The sequence below is a fragment of the Sciurus vulgaris genome (assembly GCF_902686455.1).
Source record: "Sciurus vulgaris genome assembly, chromosome: 9".
NCBI classification, from domain to species: domain Eukaryota; kingdom Metazoa; phylum Chordata; class Mammalia; order Rodentia; family Sciuridae; genus Sciurus; species Sciurus vulgaris.
In genome coordinates, this window is record NC_136469.1 from 42569202 (window position 1) to 42596558 (window position 27357).

A 27357-nucleotide genomic window follows, 5' to 3' on the forward strand; every position below is an offset into this window, starting at 1 on the left:
CATTTAGAAAATGATTGCATCATGAATGCTCTAACCTCAGCAGTGAAGTAGTATCCTGACAGAGTCATAAGTTGAATACACTGTTGAGAATTGATGGAAACTGCAGGAAGTTGGACCTAATTGGAAGAAGTAAGTCACTGGGTGCATGTTCCTGGAAGGGCGTATCTTGTCCCCAGTCAGTTCCCCTGTTTCCCTGCTTCTAGGCATCCATGTGGTGAACAGCTTTCCTCTACCTTGTCCTTGAGCCAGGATGCTTCTGTTTTGGAGACAGCTGATGATGCTTTTAAAATATCTGTAACCATGAGCCAGAATAAATTCTTCCTATTTTAAATCATTTTTCTCAGGTGTCTTGTCACAGTGATCAAAAGCTAACAAACAGAGAGTAAGAGATTTGTTAATGATTGTTTTAAGCAAAAGCATGAAAATATACAGCCTTGGGTGTACTAATCAATATCAAAACTTTAGGGATCTTTGTCCATGGCTAGAAAAATAATTCACATGTCAATAGGTGTTAGTTACAACTCTATACAAGTGGGCCTTAGAAATAACAACATAGGGCTACTACAGAAATTACTGGAAGGTATGGGAAAAATGAGGAGTGAGGGGTCACTATATTTAATAAAGATACTCCTCTTTTGTCCGTAATTGCAGAGGCTATTCAATGAAAATTTGACAACTCCTTCAGTCAGCAAAAAATGCTTTGTACCAAATCAACCTACTTAGAAACCATGTAAAATGGTAAGCAGTTTAATATATGCTATTTAAAAATTTTTTCTTTGTGAGCCAGAGTCCAAATCCAGGATAGTAGCCAGATATAAATGGACAAGTTGGCTAAAAATATGCAGGACCTTCCTTATGTTATGAACCAAGAAATATTCTTTTTGAAGTATACACTCTAAGCTTCCAAGTATTTCAACTAAGAAGGATGCTGATCATATCAAATAACAAAGAAAAAAGAGGAAATTCAGTGTTTATTGTTTATCAAAAAATATATATATATGTAATTTTTCATTTGGGCAAATCTCAGTAAGACAATGATGAAGCATGTAAACAAATGTAGAGGTTAATTATATGTTGATATTATTTTTTTAGAGTTTAAAATATGTAGATGTTATAAAGTACATACACATATTTTGGATATATAGAAATTTAAGATTGTTTTGTGAAACAGAGAACAATTAAAATATATTTGTAATCTCTAGATAAGAGAGAGGCACTTACATAGGAATGATTACTAGTATCAGAATTGCTTTTATTCTTAAAATAATCTAGACCAAATATGGATATTGAATGAGTTTCCAAATATGGATATTGAATGAGTTTGAGTTCACAGAAGTCAGAATGGCTATTCTTTGTATATAAAAACTTTTTAAAGTCATTAGAAATAACAAAAATGCATAACAAAAATGCATGAAAATTAATAACATATTATTACCCTAATGATGCCTTCCCCAATGACTTTTTAAATCATATTACTCTCAAAGATATAATTGCCATTAATGTTGTTATTATAGTCACTGAACCTGTCAATTCTTTGCTAAAAATAAATATTTTTTTTCTTTTTATATTTAAATTACAGTTCAATACAAGGCAGTTTGTTCAGTCTCTCAATCCCTACCACTGAAAATACAACAAAATAAAAACCAAAATACTGTAAATAACAGTTAAATCCAGGTATAATTTCCAGTGATTTATGATTGAAAATACAGTTTTTAAGTTGTCAGTCATCTGGGTTTTGTTGTTGTTTTGTTGCTGTTGAGGTAAGATTTAATTACCGTAGGATGGTAGATTGCAAAACTCAAATTCCACGAGTTTTGAAAACTCACGTATGCATCATTACAAACCATGAATTACAAAATATCATCATTATTCAGAAAATTCCTTCCTGATTTTTTTCCCAGCAAAGACTTTCTTGAGTGTAATGTAGGTGTGTGTGTAAAATCAGGTGGTGTAGCAAAGGAAAGTTGGCTTTCCAAGATTATTTTGGTTATTCTATGTCCTTGCTTCCCACTCTTAAATATTCAATTAGCTTCTTAATTTCTACAAAAGCATCCTGTGCTTTGATTAAAATTGAATTCCATCTGTGGTTCGTTCCACTCCATGAATATCATTTTGACGTTTTCAGTATGTAGTTATTGCTTGTCATTAGTTAGTTGTTGTATAAACACCCAGAAAAAGTGTTCAAACAATGTTTACAGCTGAAATACACTATTTTAACTTGCTAAAGATGTAAGTAAAGAGAGAGGTTGCACGTGAGGTTTGAGAAAGCAGTCTGTGGAAACTATTCATTCAAAGTCAGTTAACGTTTGCTCAGGTATTCTGATCTATAAGCATAGCAGTGTTTTTCAAAATTCCATGTCAAAGAAGGCACATTTTGATATGCAAGAGAAAAAAATTCTGCTCTACGAAGTTCTTCTTATTTCACTAATCAGCTCTTGCAACATGACTACAAGTGCAGATTGCAAAAACTAATGAAGCTGCCTGCCAAAGGGAGAAACAAATTTAGTGCTGGGATGACATAATGAAGATATCCACAGATAAAAGTGAATTAACTTGACTCCAGATCAATAATGTAAGTCAAAGATTCAAAACACAAGGAAGGGATAAAGAGAAGGAACCCAAATCTTTTCTCAGAGTAGAAACTGTGATTTAAAGAAGGCATAAAATAGTTTTAACAAAAGAAGACTGGATAACCAGAAGGAAGTGAAACATATGGCAAGTATTGTGCGTCAGAAAAATTTGTTAGCCATCATATTTATAAGTGTATTGTCTTTATGCAAATCTAATTTATTAATAATAATGACACTAAAAGGGAGAAACTGGGAAACTATTATATACTTTTGGTTTGTCATATGAATAATATTTTCCATAGTTTTTATTTTATGTATAAATGGCTTGGTAGAGACTTTTTATGTAATCTATAAAATTTCTTTGTTAGATATCTTTATACTATATTCTCCGTGTTATGGCTTGGATGTGAAATATCCCCCAAAAGCTCATGTGTGAGACAATGCAAGAAGGTTCAGAGGAGAAATGATTGGGCTGTGAAAGTCTCAACCTAATCAGTGAATTAATCCCTGAAGGGATTAACTGAGTGGTAACTGGAGGCAGGTAGGGTGTGGCTGGGGGAGTGGTTCATTAGGGGCTTGGCTATGGGGTATATATTTTGTATGTGGAGAGTGGAGAGTTTGTCTCTTTGCTTCTTGATGATTCAAACTGCTTCCCTCAACCACTCTTCTGCCATGTTTTGCCTCATGGAAGCAGCTTTCTATCAACTAAGACCTCTGCAACTGTGAGCTCTCAAATAAACTCTTCCTACTCTACGGTTGTGGTGGTTGCGTCATTTAGTCACAGCAGCAAAAAAGCTGACTAAAACACTGAGTTTATGTCTTTTCATTTTGTTAATGGAATTTGTTGAAGATTAAAAGATTTCAATTTTGTGAAATAAAATATATCATTTCTTTTATAGTCCACTTAATGGTGCACTATTCAAAATATTTTTTGACCACAAAAATATTCTCATATATATATATATATATAATTTTTTAATCCAGAAAGTTTTATTTTTTAAATTTCTAAGTTAATCCTATGATCCACTTTGAGTCCATTATTTTTGTGTATTGTGTGAGATAGGAGTTAAATTTTTTGGTTTGGTTTTTATTTTTATTTTTTTATATGGCTACTGAGTCATTCAGCACCCTTTGTTTCAAAAAACAAACCAAAACAAAAATGCTCCTTTAGCTTAGACTATCATTACCACTTTTGTGGAAAATCAACTGATTGCTTATATTTTCACAATAAATCATGACATTTGTTTTCTCTTTTTAGGAATTGTTTTGGTTCATCTAGGTACTTCATATATTCATAAAACTTTTGAAATCAGAGTTTAAATTTCAACAAACATAAGTCTGCTGAGATTTGATGGAATTCCACTGAGTCTACAGATCAATTTGAGAAGAACTGACATAGGAATATGGTGATGTTTTCTATTCCATTAAAATGGTATCTCCTTTAACTTAGAGCTTTAATTTCTCACAGCAAAATTTTATACATTTTAATGACTAGGTTTTGCACATATTTTGTTATGTTTAACCCGATGTATTTAGTACTTTTTGACACTAGGATAAATCATTTTAAATTTAAATTTGTATTTGTTTCTGATATGTAGAAAAATATTACACATTGATAAATGTTCTTGACATCTGATCAATTTAATTGTTTATAGTAGTTAATTTTTTTACATAATTATCTTGTATTTTAATAACAAATATCTATCAACTGATGACTTGTTGAATGAAAAATGACATATCCATGTAATGGAATAGTATTCAGCAATAAAAATAAAGTACTGCTAGATGCTACAACATGGCTGAAATCAAAAACATGCAAAAATTTTAAAAATCAGACATAAGAGAATATATATTGTATTGACTCCATTTTTATAAAAATTTCATAAAAGCAAATAAATAAAAACAAAGTAAATAGAGACATAAATTAGAATAATAAAGAGAAGTTTTAATACAGAGTAACTACAAATGGGCACAAGGCTTCTTTTGGGGGTGATGGAAATATTGTAAAATCATTTGTGGTGATAATTATATAATTGTATATTTTACATAAATGAATGTCATCTGATTTATAAAACATGTTATTAAAAACATTATGTTAAAAGTAAATGCCCAACTTGTGTACAGTTTATTCAGACTTGATTATATGTATTCTTTTTCTTACCTTTATGGTAACAATGTAGGCAATCATTGTAATTGTTTTGTGTAAATATTTATATGAACTACTCATAATTTTTTTCATTTTTATGATGTAGGTTTATGCTTCAACTTTTATAGATAAAGCCTATCAATCAGAAGATTGATATCAAACATACTCAACCGTAGTATCTTCACATGAATGGTGGCTAAAATTTTGATGTGTGTGTAATAAAATTACTGGTGCTACTGGATGTAAGTTATTTTAATGAATGTGTACTAACAAACTAAATAATATTCCCTTGAACCAGAAAAACATGCTATCATTCTGAGGATACTAAGGAATGGTGAATTTGCACATTACATCAAAATTCTGTGTTCTGTGTCCGTTGAAAGTGTTGAAGTGTATTAAGGCACTTGAGACATCAGTATGAATCAGTGGTAATTAAACTTCACTGTATAACAACAATTACTTAGGGACCTCTTTGTTGTCCCCCCCCCCCCCACACACACACACTTAAACAGATGACTGACTGTGTCCTATTCAAAGAAATTTTGCTTTATTATTTCCGGTAGAGAGCCTCTTCCCTAAATTTCAAATAACAAAAACAATATAAATTTAAAAACATGAAGATTTAAGATAAACTTACAGAAAAAGACATGGGGTTATTCAAGCTATAAATGTGTTTTTCCTGACTATACTGTGGTATTATGAAAAGATTGCTGTTTTAGTAATTTGTTTTGTGATTCTGCATAACTAAATGTAATTTGTTCAATTCTACTCATGCACCCCAGTGCATACAATATTTTGGGGCTTTGGTCAAATATCAGAAATGAAGAGTTTTCTAGGTATCCTAATGGGTCAAAGAAATAAGCAAAACTAAAATGTTGGTTGAATATTATGAAACTTAAATATGTACTTTTTCTCCCCCTAAATTAGCATGATGATCTTCCTGAGTTGAAGAGATCACAATTTGTGTAGGCTAAGGTGGTTGTAGGCTACAATTTGGAGTTCCAGAAAGAGGCAAAGTGAAGAAAAAAATGCACAAGACTCCCATTGAATCAGCTGCATTCAAAACCACACTTATGTCAAATGAGACTCCTCAAGCCTGCACAAAGATATCACATGGGGTAGAGAGGTATTTATCCAATTGGTATAAGAGTGCTACTTTATCAGTAGAGCCTTGAGAAGAGATTCTAGCCGGGTTAAACTTCAGTGGGAAGGGCAAGTTATTCCTAGGTTGAAGGCTACTCTAGACTCACCCATTGAAAGCTCCAAAGGAAATAAAGCAAGGATAGATAAACTTTCCTTGAAGGCCAGCTAGGAAATATTTGAAACTTTATGGGCTACATGTGATATCTGTTACATTTTCTTTCTTTTTGTTTCATTTTGTTCTTATAATAATTTAAACATGTATCAGTTTTCTAGAGCTTTGGTAACAAAGGATCACAAATGAGATGACTTGAACAGTAGAAATGTATTCTTATAATCTGGAGGCTAGTAGTCCAAAATCAGCATGGTAACAGGCCATGCTCCCTTCAAGAGTCAGGGAAGAATTCAACCTTTGCTTTTATTGCTTCTGGTAATTTCTGACAATTTCTGCCATTCCTTGGCTTGTAGAGACATCAGTCCCTTCAGGAGGTCCTTCATAAGGTCCTCTCCCTTATATGTATATGTATCTATGTGTTTGTGTTACTTCTTCAATTGAGATAAAAAAAATTGATAGTATTTGGAGATTACCCTAATTAAATGTTTTAACTACCCTAATCCTCATTTTGACTTTTTTATTATATTGTCAAAGAGTTTACTTCCAAATGAGGTCACATTAGCAAGTACAGGTGGATATAAGTTTGGGGGGAACCCTATTGTAATAGATTCTTAGCTCAAAGTCAGTACAAAAATTGGTCATGGTGTGGATTAAGCTGGAATTAATTGACCCCAGGTGTTAAGTATGTAACTTCAAATCAAAATTCCAGTAAACTAAAATATTATTTAAATTTATTATGAAAAAGAAATGTATGAAAAAGTCACTTTTAGATGTTAGATGTAGCTTATAGACATTCCAGACAATGCTATCCAATTAGAGAAGCCAGACATATCATAAGAATACTGAGTTTTTTTCACACTAGGTAAAAGGCACCACACTTTAAGTTGTTAGTATTCTTATTTTTAAGGCAAAAATATTAAAATTGGTTAATCTAAAGTTTTTCTCTCATTAGATGGGGAATGCTGAGTTTGTGAGAGGAAAGTAATGGAGTAAATTGCCATTTTCATCACATCATTACAAAGATACATATGATCTATATGTCAAATCACTTATAATGTTCATATAGATCTACCTGGACAAGGTAGTGTCTGCTAAGTTTCTCCAATGTAAAAGTCATTCTTTCTTACCTTTTCACACTTTGTTTGGAAGGAATTACATTGTGAAGCACACACTTCTTAAAGAGTGGAGAATTATGCTGTACTTCCTTAAAGGAAATTACATAAGTTATTTGAAAATTTTTCTAGATAATTTTTTTATTTCCCTATTTATCCAATCATTTGTTGATATAATTTTGGATATCTTATTTACTTTATGTGGTTATAATAAAATATTTATTATTATTTTGTTGATGTTCAAAGTTTATCTCTGACCATTGGGAATGCTTTCACTTCTTTCCTAATTCATGCTCCAAACTTCACTTTTGTATTTATTAATACATAATAAATACAAAACATAATGAGTGAAAGTGATGATTTCACGTAATGAGACGCTGTTTCAAAAAATTTTTGAATAAAAAATTCAAATGTATCAAATGGCTATGAAGTCCATTTGATACAAACTGGTTTCTCTAGTTTTATGCTTTGAGCGGTTCTTTATAACTTGGGGAAAAAAGGTGTTCCAAACTCATCTTGCAAATGTTTTGTTCCAGCCATAGAATCATCCACTTCCCCTCATAGAGCTGATTCTTCTAATAGGATGATGTTATTAAAAAACAAAGTCTTGGTGCTATGTATATGCATTGCATGTCTTGTTTTGTTTTGTTTGCAGTGCTGGGGATTTGAACCCAGGGCCTTATGCTTGCAAGGCAAGCACTCTACCAACTGAGCTGTATCCCCAGCCCAGGATTGCTGTCTTGATGTCATTGATTCTAGGAACTCAAAGCTTATAGAGCTAGGAAACATATTGTTATATTTTTATAATTATATATTATCAACACATTTATTTTTATATATGTATAGACATATATATCTGAGTAACAAGCCCTTTATCAGAATTTGCAAATATTTTCTCCTTATCTATGGTGTGTCTTATTATTGTTTTTACAGTATCTTTGAGGAGTTGTTTGTAACTTCAATAAAATTCGTTCATAGATCATGCTTTTGGTTTTGAATCCCAAAACTCATCAACTTACCCATGGTCATATAGATTTTCTTGTTTTCTTCTAGAAGTCTTATACTTTTTGTGTTTTAAATAGGTCTTAAATTTATTTTTAATTATATTTTGTGAAAGATGCTTACATCTTTCTGTGTCTAGATTTATTTTTTTTCACACAGATGTTCAAATGTTCCAGTACTAATTGTTGAAAAATAGTTCGTTTTCCAGTAAATCACCTCTGCATTTGTCAAAAATCACTTTAGTTTACATAGGTTTATTTCCTGGGCCTTCGATTCTGTTCCATTCATTAGTGTGTCTATTATTTAGCCAATGCTATGATTTCTAATTATTGTATATTTAGAGTAATTCTTAAATAATGTAGCCAGGAGCATTAACACATGTTGATAGTTCTAGCTACTTAGAAGGCTGAGGCAGAAAGAGTGCACGTTTGAGGCCAGGCTTGGCAACGTATGAGACGCTGTTTCAAAAAATTTTTGAATAATATAATCATCACTTTTTCTTATACTTCAATTCTCATATTTCCCACCTTAACCCAGAACAAAATTTTTGTTCTTATGCATCTACTTTAACATAGCCCATCTAGAATTATGCTTCTGACTATTGTTGTTCTCCTTCACATAGTTGAAATTCTACTGTGATCACATATTGAGTGACTAAACTGCTGTACTTGCTGACACTGTTCTTTGAATTATTGTTCAATATTAATTGACTCAAATTTTATAATCTGAAGCACATCACTATCATAATATATCTTAGAAATATTAACTTAGTACTCAAATATGTTTTTTATTGGAAGTATATTCTACTTCAGAAAAAAATAACTGTAGGAGCACTATAGAAAAGAATCTTAAAAAAGAGAGCTTAATTTACAAAATAAAATATTTAATGGGACCAGTATTTGGTCCTAAGTTATGTGACAATCAAGCTAGCTAGTAAATAAGAATACATTGGTAGATGATGAATTAGAACTGAAGAAAAAAAGAGCTTGCACTCATGTTCTTAGAAATAATTTTACATTTGCTTACTACTTTTGAAAAGAATAAGTTAATTGAGAACAAAAGTCACAAAGGAATATTGCATGAGATCAGACCACTTTCCTTTACATTATTTATAATTACAGGTCTTTTTTGTAACCAAGACAATATAAAGGATTTTTCTTGGCTTTGGGACCTTTATTGTAACTTGTATCTGTTTTGTTGCAGATGTAATTCTTTGTATTATTTAATTATCAGATCTTATAAAAAGTCTGATACTCATTCTGTCCATTTTGTAACATCATTAATAACCTTAGGGGCAAGTAGCAGAAAGACAATAACTTCAAAGTTTGTGAACCAAGGAAATGAATACAGGAAATACAGATTTTTGTTCACCACCAATTGTAGGTTATCACTGAACCTATTTTAGGGCCTGTAAAGTAGAAGAGCTGCCAGCAGTAATACAAATCATCATGGTCACAAGAGTGACATCCAATGATGGATGCATTCTATGAAAGGGAATTTGTGAGAAAGGTGTTATGTTAGGTACATTAAAATCATTTTTCTTGCTAGAAATAAATGGAATGGTGCACAGTCTCCTTTGCCCTTGCCAACATGTTGCAGACTTTAGTTTTCAAAATATTTGTCTTTTTACTTCTATATATAAGTTCAAACAATTCCAAAGTAATTATCATCAATAGCATTAATCTATGGGAAACACAAAATGAGTTATCAACTATAGAGATAAATAACTAATTGTTCAGAAAAACCAATATATTTAAGATAGACTTCTTTCCTAATTCATGCTCCAAACTTCACTTTTGTATTTATTAAAACTGTTTTTAATACTCTCTATTCTAACCAGAAACTTGGAACATGTCCATGTCACCTACTTCCAGGGATATTGCCATAATCAAACTGAATTAAGCATGATAAAAGATGTATATATAGCCAAAGACACCCTTAACAAATGTTTGTTCAATAAGTAAATTAGTACAGATAAATATAAGCTTTTTTTCCATTACATTGTGTAGGTATCAAATGACCAACCTATACACACAAATATTAATAACAGATTTGAACTCAAAATCTTCAATCTATTTCCTTAGATAAAAGTGTGAGAATCTTATCCAGACTTTCAGCTAGGTACTTTGTTTGATAAGTCATTCCTTTAAAAATGATTCAATTACTTTTAACTCACAAAATAAATTAGTACTTTAACTTGTGCATGGTGGTATACAATGTAATCTTTACTACATGGGAGGCTGAGGTAGAAGGATTGCAAGTTCAAAGCCAAATTTGGGCAACAAAGTATAAGCTCCCATCTCAAAAGAAACAAAACAATATTTTTTTAAAAAGTACTTTATTTTCTCTGTTTTGTATTCTTAAACATATTGAAAAATGTCATACTAGTTGTAAACTTTGTTAAAATTTTATTAACTTCTGAAAACAAATTTTATAATTGGCACAAATGTTTACATGCTCTAAAGAGCTAAATTTTATATATTCTCAATAGGTTATAATGCATTATGGTTGACAACAGATTATACAAAGATTATATAAAGTACATATAGTAGACAACACTCTTTCCAATTTTTTTAATCCCAGTAATGCAAGCTATTTTCATCACAGGTGGCATTGTTTTATATTACCTATGTTGTTTTGTTATCACAATAATGGAAAAAAACTTACCAGACATGCAAAGCAAACATTGCATATGATCAAATTATTTGATTACAGACTGGCATATGGCTGTTGGAGTTGTTTAAAATGTATACCTGATATTGAAGTAAAATAAAAGTCTTCCAAGATTTCAAAGATGAAACATTTGATTTTTTTTTTATTTACAGATAATTGTAAACTTCCTCCACTGTAGAACACACTCAATCTGAAATAAAAAAAAATGCTCTTAATTTCATTGCATTTTGGAATCTAGGTTAAAAAATATAGAAGAAATTCAGAATTTTGCAAATGAATTCTAGAGTATTATTAAATATTTATTTATAATTTGTGGTTTATGTTAATGACTATTTTCCTAGGATTACTTTTTGCTTCTTACTGTAGGCACATTGGAATGCTTTCAAATATCCAAAGATTCACACAAGTTGTTTCGTACTATTAGAATGCCTCTCCTTGAATCTTAGCTTTCCTCGAATATCGGTATGGTAGACAAAAATAAATGGAATGGTGCAGTCTCCTTTGTCTTTACCAGCATGTTGCAGACTTTAGTTTTCAAAATATTTGTTTTTATGTTTCTGTATATGAGAAAAGTTCAAGCAATTAAAAAGTTATTATAATCAGTAGCATGTGACCTATATTATACAACCAAAATAAGAAGATTAGAGAGCTCCTTATTAGTTCAGTTACTTCACTTCACAGGTAGCATCTGAAATTAAGTATATATGAAAAAAAATGGGGAGAAAAACCATATTAGAATATGAAATATAATAGTCATTTTTACAAATTACCATTTATGAAATAGACATTGTACAACTTACAGTGCAACTTCCATATATAGTGTACCTAACATGCAAAAGCCAAGCGATTCATTTGAAAGGATGCACAAAACATCCAAGGTCTTCCTATCAATCTCAGATCAAACTTAAAATTCTTTACCTATGGCATTAAAGATCCTAGATGATATACCCCCTACTGCAGGGTGTGGTAGAACACACATGTCCCAGCAACTGCGGAGGCTGATGCAGGAGGATCCCAAGTTCAAAGCCAGTCCCAATGTCAGCAATTAGTGAGGCCCTGAACAAATTAGAGAGAACCTGCTTCCAAAAAGAAAAGAAAAAGAAAAAAAAAAATGTTCCCTATTTACCCCTTTTCCTTCTGACATCACACTCCTTTGCTACAGTCTTGTCATCCTGGCCTCTTTACAGTTCATAAATCATTCTTGCTATTACCTCAGTATTGGGATTTACTATGTCCTAGAGCATTTTATATATTAATATGCTTTTCTCCAACTTCCTGTAGAGTTTTATTCAAATATCATCTCTTCACAAAGGCTTTCCCTACCTACACTATCTAAAATAGTAATATTTGCTCATGTTGTTTCCTTTTGTCCATCTTTATTCCTAGTATTTTTCATGAGCTATTTGTAAGTATGTATGTGAGTGGTTATGTTCTCTAATTCTCCCTATTTATGATGTAAGCCCCATGAAGGTAAATATAGTTTTTTATAATAACAGGGAATATTTGAAAAATTAAATTGACATAATATTATTTTTTATCAATTCTTATGTTTTAATGGTATACTGATGATATTAACCTATTCCAAGAGTTTATATTTAGACAGTGCCTTACAGTATTTGACTCTTAGGTTAATGATAAATACATTTGTAGAAAGTCATCCTATAATTTGTAAATGCTTTGTTCCATTTTCCTTATTCCATTGAATACTCAGTCTTATTACATAGTTTTTCTGGAAGCCTATGTTTTAACATGTCTTATTAATCATAAGAAATGACTTACGTGTAACAAATATCTATCTAGTTGAATTGTTAAAACTGCTTAAATCAAGCCCAAACTCAAGGGACTTCATGATTTTTTTGCACAAGTTAAATTGTATTATATTTTTGTTTAATGTAGTTATGTATTTGATTATCTCAGTCAATAATAAATGCTAATTATTTGTAAACATTGATTTAAAGAGATTTGGCTTTAATATTTTGAATTAGGTTTCTCTAGTATATCTTGCCTCTTTAAATGTCATTGAATTTTAGAATTTGAATGTTCCATGCAATTACTTGAAAAATTCAATCTTATATTATGAAAAATTGGTATTGTAGAGATATATTTATATTAATTTTGGGATAGTAAAATATTGAAAGCTACTATGACTATATTATGCTTGTACTATACTTTGCTATTATTAAAATCAGAAGTGATGACATTTTATCTCTTTTAATAATTAAAAGGGCTAATAAATTATTTAAAAGAACATTTTTAGCTGAACTATTTTTATAAATAACAAGTTATAAACTACAGATATCAAAAAGTTACATGGCATAGCTAAAGGAAAGAACTAATAACAATGATTAGAAATATAGTATATAAATTACAATGGGACTTCAATTAATGCTTTAAATCAACTATTTTTCATAACAAAATCAACAAAGCTGCTTTGTCCTGTGTGTGGCAATTCTTTGTATAGGACAGTCAGAAATTGGTTCCTCTATTTTTCTGTTGCTTTCACACAGTGTTCCTTAAAGTGCTATTATATAGTAAATACTCCATAATGAGCACTATTATTGGTGATTGTTATATCACAAAAATTAACATTATTTGAATTATTTGGCCTATAATTTTTATTATACCCAAGAAACAAATAAATTTACAACACCCATGTTTTTTGGGGAAAAAACTGCACCATTTCTCAGAGAAAAAGATTCAGTTCTTACCAAAGATCTACAGACTTTATTTGCAGAGATTCCATGATCATTATTGATCATTGAGTGCTGTGTGCATCTCGTTAACCCACTCCTGAATGGAAGTGACCATTGTATTTTCTGTGTGTGGAAACCAGAATCCTTATTTCTTGTGTTCACAAATCTTCAGATCAACAGAAATATAACAAAGGAAAGGACCCAAGATCCCCACTTCAGCTAAGATCTAATTTAGCTTTTAAATTTCTGAATAATAAGCCTGAGTCTCCTGCTATATTTGCTTCAAACTATTGCTTCCTCCTTTTCCCCCCAGCTAGGAGGGAATAGTGGCTATTTATGACAGGGAACTAAATGTGTTTCTAATGGAAAGACATGGCTGTTTAAAACTTCAGTCACAAATACTCAGTGCATATCTCATTAGCAGGTGATGTCTATGATACTCACCCATTGTTTCATACCCGTCACCATTCCTTCGAAAGTAAACAGGTTCATACTTGTTTTGACAATGAAAGTGACATATGACTTTTAATGCTAGGTCACCAAAGGCTCTGAAATTTCAGTCTTGTTTATTTTAGAGCTCATTCTTAGAGCCTTCAACTATGTACTATGGTGATGTCACCACCACATGGGGAGGCTATATGTAGACATTCTGGTAGACAGTCCCAGATCACCACAGTCTTTGTTTCATAATTCTAGACTAGATGCTAGATGATGTGAATTCCCCAGTGTCAAGGGATGGATTTTTCAGCACTGAGTTAAGTTCCTTGTGGAGTACCTTGATCTTTTTAAGCCTTCTTATAAACTTTGGAGAAATACTAGTTTTCTTCCTAGTGAAAGTTTACCTTTATTTAAAACTCTAAAGTTTACCTTTATTTAAAACTCTCCAGGGAATACTACAAGTATTCAATGAAAATGCTACTGCTCAGCTATTCCATATTTGAAAGTCTCCTAGTTCTCTGTGAAATCTTGGGAAATGTTAACTTACAAGGTCTCTCTTATTCTGTTTTTGGTGGCATGTATTTTATTGTTTTGCATATAAGACAATATTAGTAGTAGATTCTAGGGATCATTTATGCAAATTTTGGGAGCTTATTTACCACCTCTCTCTGCAGAAGTACTTTGCCTTGCAAATTTTGGTGACCCAGCTTCTCTTAACTACTATGTCTCAACAAGATCTGAATTTTCTAGATTTTTGTCTCCTTGCACAATGATCTGGAAAATGCTTGCAGGCAGAAAATTAGAACACTTGTGGAAAAGGGAAACCAAACTTGCCTCCCTTGTCTCCCTTCTCTCTAGGAGAAAGTTTTAATGCTGTATGAATTGCAATATCAGAAAAAAAATTATTTGACAAATTTTATGTAGTTTTAAGTTTAGTTACAAAGGAGTAGAGGTTCAATCACAGTCACTCCCTCATAGATGTATAAATCACCATATTAATTGCAATAATTATGTGTACTACAGGCATAGGGCTATGTATAAAGGAGGGATACTGCATTAAGTATTAAATGATATAATAATCATAGCATCATCACAATTTTTAAAATTACTGTTACATACATTTTGTTCTTTGTCAAATAAAATGCCAATAAAACCACTGATATCATGCATAATATTATGTAATATTACTAAAGTACCTGTAGAGTCCAATGATTTTAGAAATTTGACAGTTTATAATTTTTATAATTATGTATGTGTGAAAACTATATCTTAAATTCAAATACTGACTATATCTAATGTAAATTTTAAATTAAAAATTCAGAACACAGAGAATCATTTGATGTTACAAGCTCAAAGAAGTGAAAGATAGTATGATGAAAGAAGTTATTTTTGAAATACAATTAAAGAATGAGTACACAGTGGGAAATATTTAGTTTTTATCTTTTATTAAGTCAATAGACAATTAAAAACTTTGCCATAAATGCTTTTAAAGAAAAGCATTTAATAATAATAAAATAACAACTTATATCAATGTATAAATATTTGTTCTGTACATTTTGATATGTGCTTTTCTTCCTTGGTGTTAAAAAAAATCAATGATATTGGCACAAATATGGTGGGAAGCCTATCAAAAATAGTGACAAAAACAAATATAAAACAAAGTCTGAATTAAGGAATTGCATGTGTTTTTTATGTTTGGTTGGTTTGCCACCAAATGATCAGTCATCATGTTTATACTTATAAAAAGACTTATTAACTCTAAATTTAAATTTATCATTAGTCTGAAACAGGTAAATATGTACTTTCTTGTGTAAAGTTCTGGACATTTCTACAAGACACTGCTTTTGTCTTAGATTGCTTTCCTACAGATTTCCTTCAATAAGTTTTTTTTTTTTTTTTTTTGGTACACTGATTTTTGTACCTCTTTATAATTTTTCAGTAATTTAGTTAACCTTACAGTTTTAAAAAAGTTTATAATGGAGATGTCAGAGCCAATTATTGATAACTAAAGAAAAAAGCAATGCAAGGAACCCTTAAATACAGTTAAAATATCCAATGGGGAATACTTCGAAAAACAGGGAATCCTTGCTGTGGAAAAACATACGGGTATTTTCCTTAACTGAGGAATACTTCCCAGAGCAAATTTCATGTACTACTTTTTGGCTATCCAGGGAATGCAGACATTGATCAGAATATTTAGAGCAGAATATTCTGTTCAATATCATAAAAGTAATCACATAAACTGGATAGCATCTATTATTAGTTTATGACTTACAGAGAGACAATGATAAAAGGCAATTAGGTAATCTAAATATAATGTTTTATTCTTTTAGTCTCATAGCACCTTTTCTTCTGAAATGTGTATTCCAAACTTCAAATCTTCACTCTATCTTTAATGACTGTGATCTCATGAGACACCAAAGAAACACTAAAATCACTACTAAAAGATAAATTCGAAGACAGATGTGAAATTTGAATAGAGAAAGCAGCTGTTTTGAAATGTAAATTTTAGCAAAACTAAATATAAGGGAAAAAAATACTGAGGAAACACAAAATTGGAGAAATTTGGTTTTGATGTTTGTAGCCATGAATTGGTAAATAGTACCCTGCTTCCAGCTGCCACTGGGTTTTTGAAAATACAATTACTAACTTGGTATTATTACCACAGTTACGATTAATGCTAACAGAACCATTTCTAACATGTTTTGTTGTTGATCTAGTATTTCTAAGTATGACTGATTTAAAAGCACAGTAGTGAGAAGTACATGTTCTGGAGTCAGACTAGATTTAAATTTTGGCTATTAATATTAACTAGGGGTGTGATGGGCGGTGTGTTAATAACCTAACCTTCCTGGGTCTTCAGTTTCCTGTCTTTCAAAATCAAAAACAAACAAATAAAAAGTGGTGGTGGGTGGGGAAGGGTCTATCAGTATCTACTTTGCTGCCTTTGTAGGGAAGTTATATTTGTAAGTATAAATAAAGTGCTTGGAATGACCACTGGTATACAGTGAGCACTATGAGAGTTGGCAGAGAGGTGAGGAGGAGGATGATGATGACGACGACGACACTGTGGTTATGATTTACAATCTGATAAGTCACAGCTAGAGCTCTATCCATGTTATCGTGTTTATAGCGAAGATGTCCCTGAAAAAAAGCACCGAGGCACATCTGGGCGGAGGCCGTGGATGTGAAGAGCGGCGATCAGCGAGAAGGATCCTCGCTCTCAGCCCCGGCCTGGCGCCGGGTAGGGGCGCGGCGCTCGATTTCCTTCCCTGCCTCCGCCGTCCCCCTGGTGCGCATGCTCGGCCCCGCTCGGCCCCGCTCGGCCCCAGCCTTTGATTTATTTTTTTTCCGGGCGGCCGCGGCGACCCTGGGCTGGCTCCGGCATGGGGAGTGGAGCCCCCGGAGCTGCTGCAGCGGCGTTGTGAGGAGCAGCCAGAGGGAGGCAGCTGCGGCTCGGCGGTGAGTATCCGGGAAGCGCCACCATGGGGCTCCGTAAGAAGAGCACCAAGAACCCCCCGGTGCTGAGCCAAGAATTCATCCTGCAGAATCATGCGGACATCGTCTCCTGTGTGGGGATGTTCTTCGTGCTGGGGCTTATGTTCGAGGGAACAGCAGAAGTGTCTATCGTTTTTCTTACTCTTCAGCACAGTGTTATCGTCCCTGCAGAAGAACTGGCTACAGGATCAAAGACCCTTTATTATTATGGTGTCAAAGATTTGGCCACGGTATTCTTCTACATGCTGGTGGTAATCATTATTCACGCCACTATTCAGGAGTATGTATTGGATAAAATTAGCAGGAGAATGCAGTTCACCAAAGCGAAACAAAACAAATTTAATGAATCGGGTCAGTTTAGTGTATTCTACATCGTTTCTTGTATTTGGGGCACAATCATTCTAATGTCTGAAAACTGCCTGTCAGACCCAACTCTCCTGTGGAGGACTCATTCCCATAACAAGATGACATTTCAAATGAAGTTTTTCTACATATCACAGTTGGCTTACTGGTTTCATGGTTTTCCGGAACTCTACTTCCAGAAAATCAGAAAACAAGATATCCCTAGTCAACTTATCTACATTGGTCTTCACCTCTTTCACATCACTGGAGCATATCTTTTGTACTTGAATCATCTGGGACTTCTTCTTCTGGTGCTGCATTATTTTGTTGAATTACTTTCCCACATGTGCGGCCTGTTTTATTTTAGTGATGAAAAGTACCAGAAAGGGGTTTCTCTGTGGACCATTGTGTTTATTTTGGGGCGACTCACGACTTTAATTGTTTCAGTAGTCACTGTTGGTCTGCACTTGGCTGTGTCCCATTCTCGGGATGGAGATGCAGATGCCATTAGTGGAAACGTAAATGTGTTGGCCGCTGAAATTGCTGTTCTGTCGTCCAGTTGCACAATCCAAGCATATATAACATGGACCTTAATTACAGTCTGGCTTCAGAGGTGGATAGAAGATTCTAATCTTCAGGCCTCATGTCTGAAGAAGAAAAAATCGATGACTAAAGGCCGTTCTTCTAGAAAAGGAACAGAAAATGGAGTGGAGACTTCAAATCGAGTAGATGCCCCTCCAAAGAGGAAAGAGAAAACTTCATAATGAATTATAAGCTAATTGATGAATATCTCCAAAGGAATCTGCTCTTTACTATGGATGTCTCTCTGTGCTAGAGATTTTTTCTGTTCTTCAAAATACTTTGTGCTCTTTGATTGCTATTGTACTGTTTAATGTGTATTTTAAGTAATTGGAGGGGAGGATGATTATCATGAGTGGAAAAGTAACCATTTTGGTTAAAACTAAGCTACTCAATATCAAAATAGTGACAAAAAAGTTGAGGGATAACTATGGTATTTCATTTTTTATTTTTTGCCTAGAACATTTTCCTAATGATTTGTGGAGTTAACTATAAAATTCCTCATATAAGTGATAACAATTTCTTGTTCCCATCAATCTTCTATGGTATTAACAAGGTGGATTGTTATAGCAAGGTCATATTTTTAATATTCTCTTTCACTAGAAAATGAAAAATTCTATCAAGATGGAAATTAAATTAGTGTTCTCTAATTGTTTTTTTTTATTGTTTAGAATTTACAATTGAGACAAGATTTGTAAAACCACCAAAATACTCATGTATTTTATTTTATAGGGAGTGATTGTTAGTGCTATATCCCCACTGAAGAATCCAAATACTAATAGATAACATATATGGAGATTTATTGCCATATATATTGAATCAAAATATCTTTAATTAATATAAAATATTACTTAAGAGGTGAAATCATTCCTGTCCATTTTTAACACTTGTAAATGGGAACTTATAAAATTAAAAATTACTGAAGAAAATAAATAAGACTTAGTCATTTTTTGATGTTTCTTAATAATGATTTAATAAAAGTTCATAAGTTTCACATGAATTCAAAATTCATAAACCATTTTGAATAATAATGCTTGATTTAAATAAAAAGAATGCCAACTAATTACATTTGGCAAACATTTAATGCACAGAACTTTAAATAATTTGAAAATCAGGAGGATAAATAATTTAATGAAAGATTTTTTTTTTTTAATAATGTTTTAAGTTACTAGAGAGACTGAAGCAGGAGACTCTAAAGTTTGAGGACTTCTGCAGGAGGATCAGAAGTTTTTAGGACTTTAAGTTGACCTGGCTACTTAGCATGACACAGTCTCAAAATCAAACAAATTAAATGGGCCTATAGCTTAGTGGTAGAGCACTCACCACTGGGTTTAATTTCCAGTACTGCAAAAATAAATAAGTAAAATTAAATGGTGTTTCAGTTATAACTTAATTTCTTCTTTTAGCAGGAACCATTTATATGTGTAGGACATGTTTTGGAGACTTTATATTTTCTTAACAGAAGCCATAGAAATGATAGACTTTGGGGGGGGGTGAATATTTATATTGGCCTTCCTTTAATTCTCATTTTGATTACATGTCCATATTGGGAATCTTTATATATTTTTAAGGAAATAGTACTTTAAAATATGCTGGAGTATGAACATATATTTCCAATTTCTCCTACTCTGTTTCTCATCTCTGCTTTTGATAGTCCTCACTTAAATCTATTGTAAGTAATTCAGCTTTTTCAACTGGTGGAGTTCCTGAAAATTAAACTTAGTGTATTCATATCACAGACCACAGATAGAAGAACCATTCTTCAAAAGTTTCTATTCTGTCTACTTTCAGAGGTAACAAAACAAAATTTCTTCTTTGTTGGCTAAGAATTCATCAATCTACACTTTTTTTGTCCATTGCCTAACACTATATTCATAATTTATTATTAGCATATACTCTGAGGTTCAAAGTTATATAATTCACATTTCAACTAGCTGTCACAATTATAAATCAAAGATTTCCAGCTTCTTACATCATAGAGAACTATAGTATTTTTCATCACATCCATCACCGTTAAGAAATTCTAGCCTGTTACTTGCAGCCCCACTCCTGGTATCTGTTAGATACTTCACTTTCAAGTAAGTGGAGCCCTAACTCAAATTGGCCAAAGACTTCAGGACAGTTATTGTCTTACATGACTGAAAATGTCAAGAGTTTGTTTTGGTTTGGCAGTAAATATAATTAGAGCCTTGAAATTTTCTTGGTTCAGTCCCTCTCAGATTAACTTTCTGCATGGCAGCAAACAACTATAATTATTCTAGGTTTTATATCTGTAACATTCTGACAAAGAGAAAATGAAAAAAACAGATTTCTTAAATTCCCAGAGCAATGACTTAGACTTAACCTTTAGCGACCCACTTGATAAAGGAGTTATATGCTTCATTAGTGAAAAAAGGCAAAAATTTTTGATGGTGGTGAGTTTTTTTGTTTGTTTGTTTGTTTGTTTTTAGGTCTCAAGTAGCAATTATTCAGGAGGGTAAATGAAGAAGGATGTGCTAGGTGCATCTCAGCTACTCCTAAGTTCAATAAATATTGCCAAAATATAAATACATTCCAAATTATAAAAATCCACTTTACAAATGGCATTCAGCAGAATACAAATTAAGTCTGTCTTTTTAAAAAAATAAAAAATTATCAAAAACTCATGCCATAATAATCTCTTTTTGATAATTGGCTTATTGTCATAGTGGACCAAATGAAAACATACCTTCCCATTACCATTCAAGGCATTATTAAAACCAGCATTAGTTAACCTCATGAAATCTCAAATAACTGATTAATCACCAGAGATTGCAATAGTAATAAAGATATGTCTGATACTTAAAAGTTTTACACTTGATTTATTAACTTCAGTGACTTTACTCCTTATATAAGATTGCAGGTGTAGGTATTGTAGGATGGATTCAAAGTAATATTACTTTTCAAAACATAATTCTACTAGAATTTAATTGTGTATTTTATTTTCCTTACAGATACTATGAATGTGTCAATCTACATATCTTGTAAAGGACAAACATATTAGGCCTTACTGTTCCTTAGTGATTAGCATAACCTGTTTCATTTCAATATAAGGAAACTAATTTTGTAACATATTCCTTCATTTACCTTTAATCAGTATTTATATGTAGGAGAACTGTTTATAGTCACTGCAATCTATTGTTGGAAGAGACTCAAGAAAATTATTTACAACATCAGTAGCCTTTTAATTTGGCAAAACTTGTACTAGTTTTAACTTCTCATGCAACTAAATTGAGAATAATTTACATAGAGTAACAAAATATTTCTTATCAAGGCTATAGAAACAGGAAATGTCACAAGTTTCTTAGGAGTTCTTGGGGGATGCTTAGAAGGTTGTATGTGGAGTGGGCAGGAACTTGGGTCCTTACCCTGTGGGAGCGATTTTTGTAACCTGGAGACAAATAAGTGACTTGCCTGTCTGAATAGGACAGATAGTGTTGGTGAGTAGATAGAGGTAATAGATCTTAGTGATGTCTGACACAATGATCAGAGATTTCATACTTTCACCTCCTGAATTTCTGTGGAAATAGAGGATATTTTTTCATCCTACCATCTTTCAGTCCAATCTACATCCTGTGTAAAACGACCCACACTTCATGGAACAGAGTAGTACTTGTCAGTGACTCTCAATTATGTAGAAAAATTATCACAAATCCTTCATATAAAAAAAAATATACATTTCTGAAATCTTAAATTGGAATTTTCTTATGATTTTACAGTCAAGAAATTGCCTCTATTTTGCAATTTAAATCCCTATAAGGAAGTTATTTTGAGTTCCAGTACCACTTGGTAGTTTTAAGATTCAATAAATGTGGAAAAATTCAGCCATTAAGAAATCTCCTGAGGTTATCACCTGCATTTTCCTCCCTTCTGTTGGGTGATATCATTTGTGTTTTGTGCTAAAGCCTTATGCCATCTAATTTTTTTCATTTTCATATCTCAGAAATGCTTTGATGTATAACTGACTACTGGAAGGGATATTTACATAGCTGGGCATATTGTAGGATGTGATAAATGATTAAAGTTTCTCTTGAATTTAAAAGTGAAAAGGGTTATATTACCTGCACAGTGATGATATGTATATCTTTTAGCCAGTTTGGAAGTGACTAGTGTCACTGATAGGGATGTAGGCACTCAAAAATTCAGGCAAAATTCCAATTTTTAAAAAAAGGCGAGTCCCTAAATTAAAAAAAAAAAAAAAAAAAAGTGCTCAATTTGCTGGATGGGTGGCATGCAACTTTAGTAGTAGTGGTTTGGAGGGTGAGGCAGAAGGATTGTAAGTTAAAAGCCAGCCTCAGCAACTTAATGAGGTCCCAAACAACTTAGCAAGACATTGTCTTCAAAATAAAAAGTAAAAAGGGCTGGGGATGTGCCTCAGTGATTGAACTCCCCTGGGTTTAATTCCTGGTACCAAAAAAAAAAAAAAAAAGTTCTCAATTTGTACACCATATCACATGATGTCAGTGTACAGAATATTATGGTTCAGGAAATTTTGAGAACATTTACCCAACAGGGATCTCTCCTAAACTATAATACATTGAAAAGAATTTTCATCCCAATATAAATTTAATATTTCACTCTTACAGCTTTTACTACTTACTTAATTATAAAAAACCGCTCTCTTCTTACCTCAGCCCTCAAAACCAATAAACACCAAACTGACATAGTTATCGATGCAAATATAGTTTGTATGCTTTACATCTTTGAAAGATATTTCCGGCTACATTGATATAAATTCTGCAGAGAAAGCTCATTATATGATTATAAATAATAATGACAGATGTCGGGGTCCATCCCTGCTGTGGTCCCAGAGCCCTGTGAACTTAGGAAGAGACTGAAGCATTCTAAGAAATTGCAAAGCACTAAAGCAATACAGATATTTATCTTTCTGAAAAAATCGCCATGAGGCTTAATCATGTATACATTTACAGTGTCAGTTTGCTTGTGAACTTGTGTGTGTGTGTATGAGATTTTTCATGTACTGATGTATATTCCATACATGCATAGTCTCTCATTTAACATACCATTTAATACATAGTACATATGTGGCTCTCTTTATGTATACATATATACCTGATCACATATGTACACACAGTTATAGATTTTTTTTTATACATTTATTTATTTTTAGTGGAATTTGTTTTTAGGGAAGTTATGATCATAGTGAAAATTAGGGGCCAGTACAATGTGTTTTCACAGAATACCTAATGCCTCCCACAACTGCCTGGACTTTTAACAAGAATGTTGAAATAAAATGTGCACGTGATACATTTCTTGATCAATCAGTAAATCTACATTGACCATCATTATCACCTAAATCCATAGTTTATATTACAGTTTACTTGCAGTGTTATATAGTCTATGGGTTTTGGCAAATATATAATGACATGTATCTATTATGGTAATAACATATGACATTGTCTCACTACTCTAAAATTCTCCTGTGCTTAATCTATTTACACATCCCTACCCTGTAAATTTTTAAGCACTATAAAAATGTATGACATTAATTTTTCCCCCATGTCCAGGTAAGACACAATAAAAAATTCAAGTATAGTGAATTTGAATGGGTTGAGGGAAGAATACAGTGTTAGGATATGTCATATGATATTACAAATATGTCTCTGTAGTTATTTGTGTAGAAGTGGAGCAAAGAAATATAAAAGAGGCCTGCATATATGCATTCCCTTGTATAATAAACAAACAGGAGGGTGTAGCAAAAGACTTTGTTTTGTTATTGTAATTGATTTTAGGATAGTGGAGATGAGGTAATATTATATTTGCACTCTGAAGAAGAGATGAAGTGACATAGAAGAGATGGAAGAAAATTGTAGGGCAAGGTCACATTGCATAAGTCCACTCAAGAAATGGGTAGATAATATGAATTATGATTTGAAAAGAGCATTTTTGAAATAAATCTTGTTACACAGCTTCCTATAGCTTGTGAAACATTTAAACACAACAGATTGTATGTATATATGTGTGTGTGTTTCATCTCGTATTGTTTTATTATGTTTTATTTTGAGTCAAAATTAATACCATAAAAATCCAAGCAGAATTAATAGTATAAAAGATTTGAAATGATGGCATTAATAGCCCCTTTTTTGCAGAGGATTATTTTTCCTAAGAAGTACAGATAAAAACTATTCAAACAGGAAAGACATTAAACTAAGGATTTGCCATAGTCTTCTCTGTTTGGCTAATGAATTGACAAATATTTAAATCTGTATGCATTGTTGGTGAGAAAGTCTTTCTCTGTCAGTCAAAGAACATATGAGTGCCGAGAGAGTAATTATCCTCAAAGAACAACAGCTCCTTTTAAAACTTTTCAAAAATATGTGAATATATAATGCATCCAACTAGATAAAACTCATTTTCTACACTTCTCAATGTCTAGTACTCTAAAGGCTTGTGAGTTCTCCTGGATCTTTTCTTATAATGCGTGCGACAGACCATTCCTCTAACGGTAAATGTGTAACATTGTAAGATATTAGAGTCTTAAGTTTTTAACTCAGTTGTAGCATCACATAAACTTAGTCATTTTACATTGTGCAGTTAGACCATTTATGCAGAGAAATTTTAGCAACTAACTACATAAAATCTACAAACATAACTGGAAACTGTTTCAGCCCAAGCAGTTATACTCAGAACTCCTACATAAACTTTAACCACAAAATTACTGCTGAAGGTTTATATTATATCATCACATTTTAATTTAGAAATTAAAATATACTATAGAGGAAACTAAGTGAAATTTATTCTAATACTACCAATAAAAATCTATATTACAGTGCAAAGAGAACAACTCTACAAGACAAAATTGTCTTTGTTTAGCTCTTCATATTATTATAATACCTACGGCAAATTTTAAAATGTTTTATCTAACCTGTGGAGAATACAGCCAAAAACTGTAACTAAATCTACCACTGTTAGAAGGGGAAAGCAGATACCTCATTAAAAAATCGCCAGCAAGTTAAATTCCAGAAAATACTACATGCAGATGGTTGAAATGATATTTGAAAGTAATCCCTCCAGTTATAATACACAGATATCTTGCTTTATGTTGCCTTATAGTTTTTTTTATCCATTCCAACTTTCCAAAGCATTCCTATGATACAATGAATTTCAAAGACAACAGTAATTTCTGAGAAAATAATAACTTTTCTTTTTAATTAACATTTCTATTTTTTCACTCTAATTATCTTTACTGTGGGAACTAAACAAAATTAATGACAATTAAAAGATAAAAAGGAAAAACCCTTGCTGATGTTTTCAATCGATATGATTATTCACATTATTAATGCTAATAATAGTAAAACTGTTAAAAGGATTTTGAGATTCATTTACGCTCCTTAGAATGTTTTATTTTTATACATTGGAAGATGGAGATTTTAATATTAACGTCTTAACAAAATGAAACATTTTGAATGATTTTCTCCATTTAAAAGTAGTTGAAAGTTGCATCTCTACCATATGCATGATAAAATAAATAAAATAATACAAAATTTATGAACAGTTGAGTTTCAGAAGTATACAGTTTGATAAAATTGTATTACTCACCAGAAAATGGGAGAAAGGGTTGTGAAAGATGATTTAAAAAACAATCAGTAAGTGAAGACCTTAAAGCACCTTTGGGAAGATTTTTTAAATAATCAATAAAGAGTTCATTGGGGTCTATAGGAAGAGTCACTATATGTAAAATAGCAAAGCTATTTCATAAACTTGTTCCAACTTGGTGATAGTAAGACTCTGTCCTAATAACCCCTTCAGGCCTAAAATTCTACTCTTTTGTCCATGTAAAATAGCATTAAAAAAGACACAGTTGTCATTTATTTACTTTCATCATAAAGTGGATCTCAACAGTTTGAGTAAATTAAGCTAAATTCCTAAAATATTTGTTGGGTGCTTGTATATTCCAGAACTCATGGCAAACAATGGAGACACAATAATGAATAATAAGCCTAGGGACAGTTTATGGTGTGGTAGCACTTGCATTTTGAGAATCAGGTATGGTGCAATATCCAGAAGCTACCTGGAAGGACCTAGAGTCAAGTAACTTTAACCAGAAATATATTGTTGGAGCATGCATTAGCTTCTACAAGGAATTCAATAGCAGGGTTGGAGTGAGCAGTTCTGGTGCATGTTTCATTTCCTGACTTCAGCAGAGCTGTGACTAGTTATTCAAAATAAAGAAGATGATGTGCTTGAAGGGACCTGTACGTATTTTATCTGGTATATATATATATATATATATATATATATATATACCAGATAAATAAAAAAGACAATTCAATGGTATATATTACAGGGAAACAATTTTGAAAATTACCAAAGCTTTAATTTACCAAAACATATGCTGACTTTAATATATGATTGAAAATTGTTGACAATGCTCTTCAGATGAAATGCATATCTGTGATTACATTTTGAATTTAGAAGTATTCTTATGTTAACCTGAGTAACCAAGCTGTCCAGTAGTCCCCATGTCTGAGTTACTCTTAAATGTGACATTATTAAAGAAATATGTTTGATCCTAGCTTTGGAATTTGGAGAAAAGAAACCATTCTGGGTTTAAGAAGGAACAGGTTCTGGCATGGAAATCAACAGCCAAGTGCCAACACTTTCTCCACTGGGGCAGTGTTATCAGGATGACCTCCCACTCCTTCAACTGCATTTCAAGCATGCAGTGCTGCTGGCCAGCAATGTGCATGTTGTGAAATTCTCAGACTGATTTTCTTCCTAAGGGAAATGTTGTTTATTCATATTTGCTTACAAGATTGTAAAGAAGAAGAAAATACTAACCTTCTTAATGCCTGCAGGCAGGTGTGGAGAATGACTAATACCACATTTTTAATTACTGTTTTTTTTCCATGGTTATATAGTTCACAAATATTGAAAGAAGAGAAAAATAACAAATCCTATTATATAAGATCTGAGTAAATATTTTAACATTTATTAGTGCATTATAGTTATACATAATAGCAGAGTTCATTTTATCATAATGATACAAGCATTGAATGTAATTTGTTCC

At 32.2% G+C, this 27357-nt stretch overlaps 1 protein-coding gene and 1 long non-coding RNA gene across 2 annotated transcripts in view; one reads left to right on the plus strand and one right to left on the minus strand.

The window, feature by feature from the left end:
• Positions 1-27357, minus strand: part of LOC306669965 — a 430887-nt gene that overhangs the window by 257249 nt on the left and 146281 nt on the right. The gene's annotated exons all lie outside the window — the stretch shown is intronic.
• On the plus strand, positions 17207-19227 carry TRAM1L1 (translocation associated membrane protein 1 like 1). Its single transcript, XM_079153509.1, has one exon. It carries the CDS (start codon positions 17375-17377, stop codon positions 18491-18493), a length of 1119 nt encoding a protein of 372 aa, XP_079009635.1. The 5' UTR covers positions 17207-17374; the 3' UTR covers positions 18494-19227.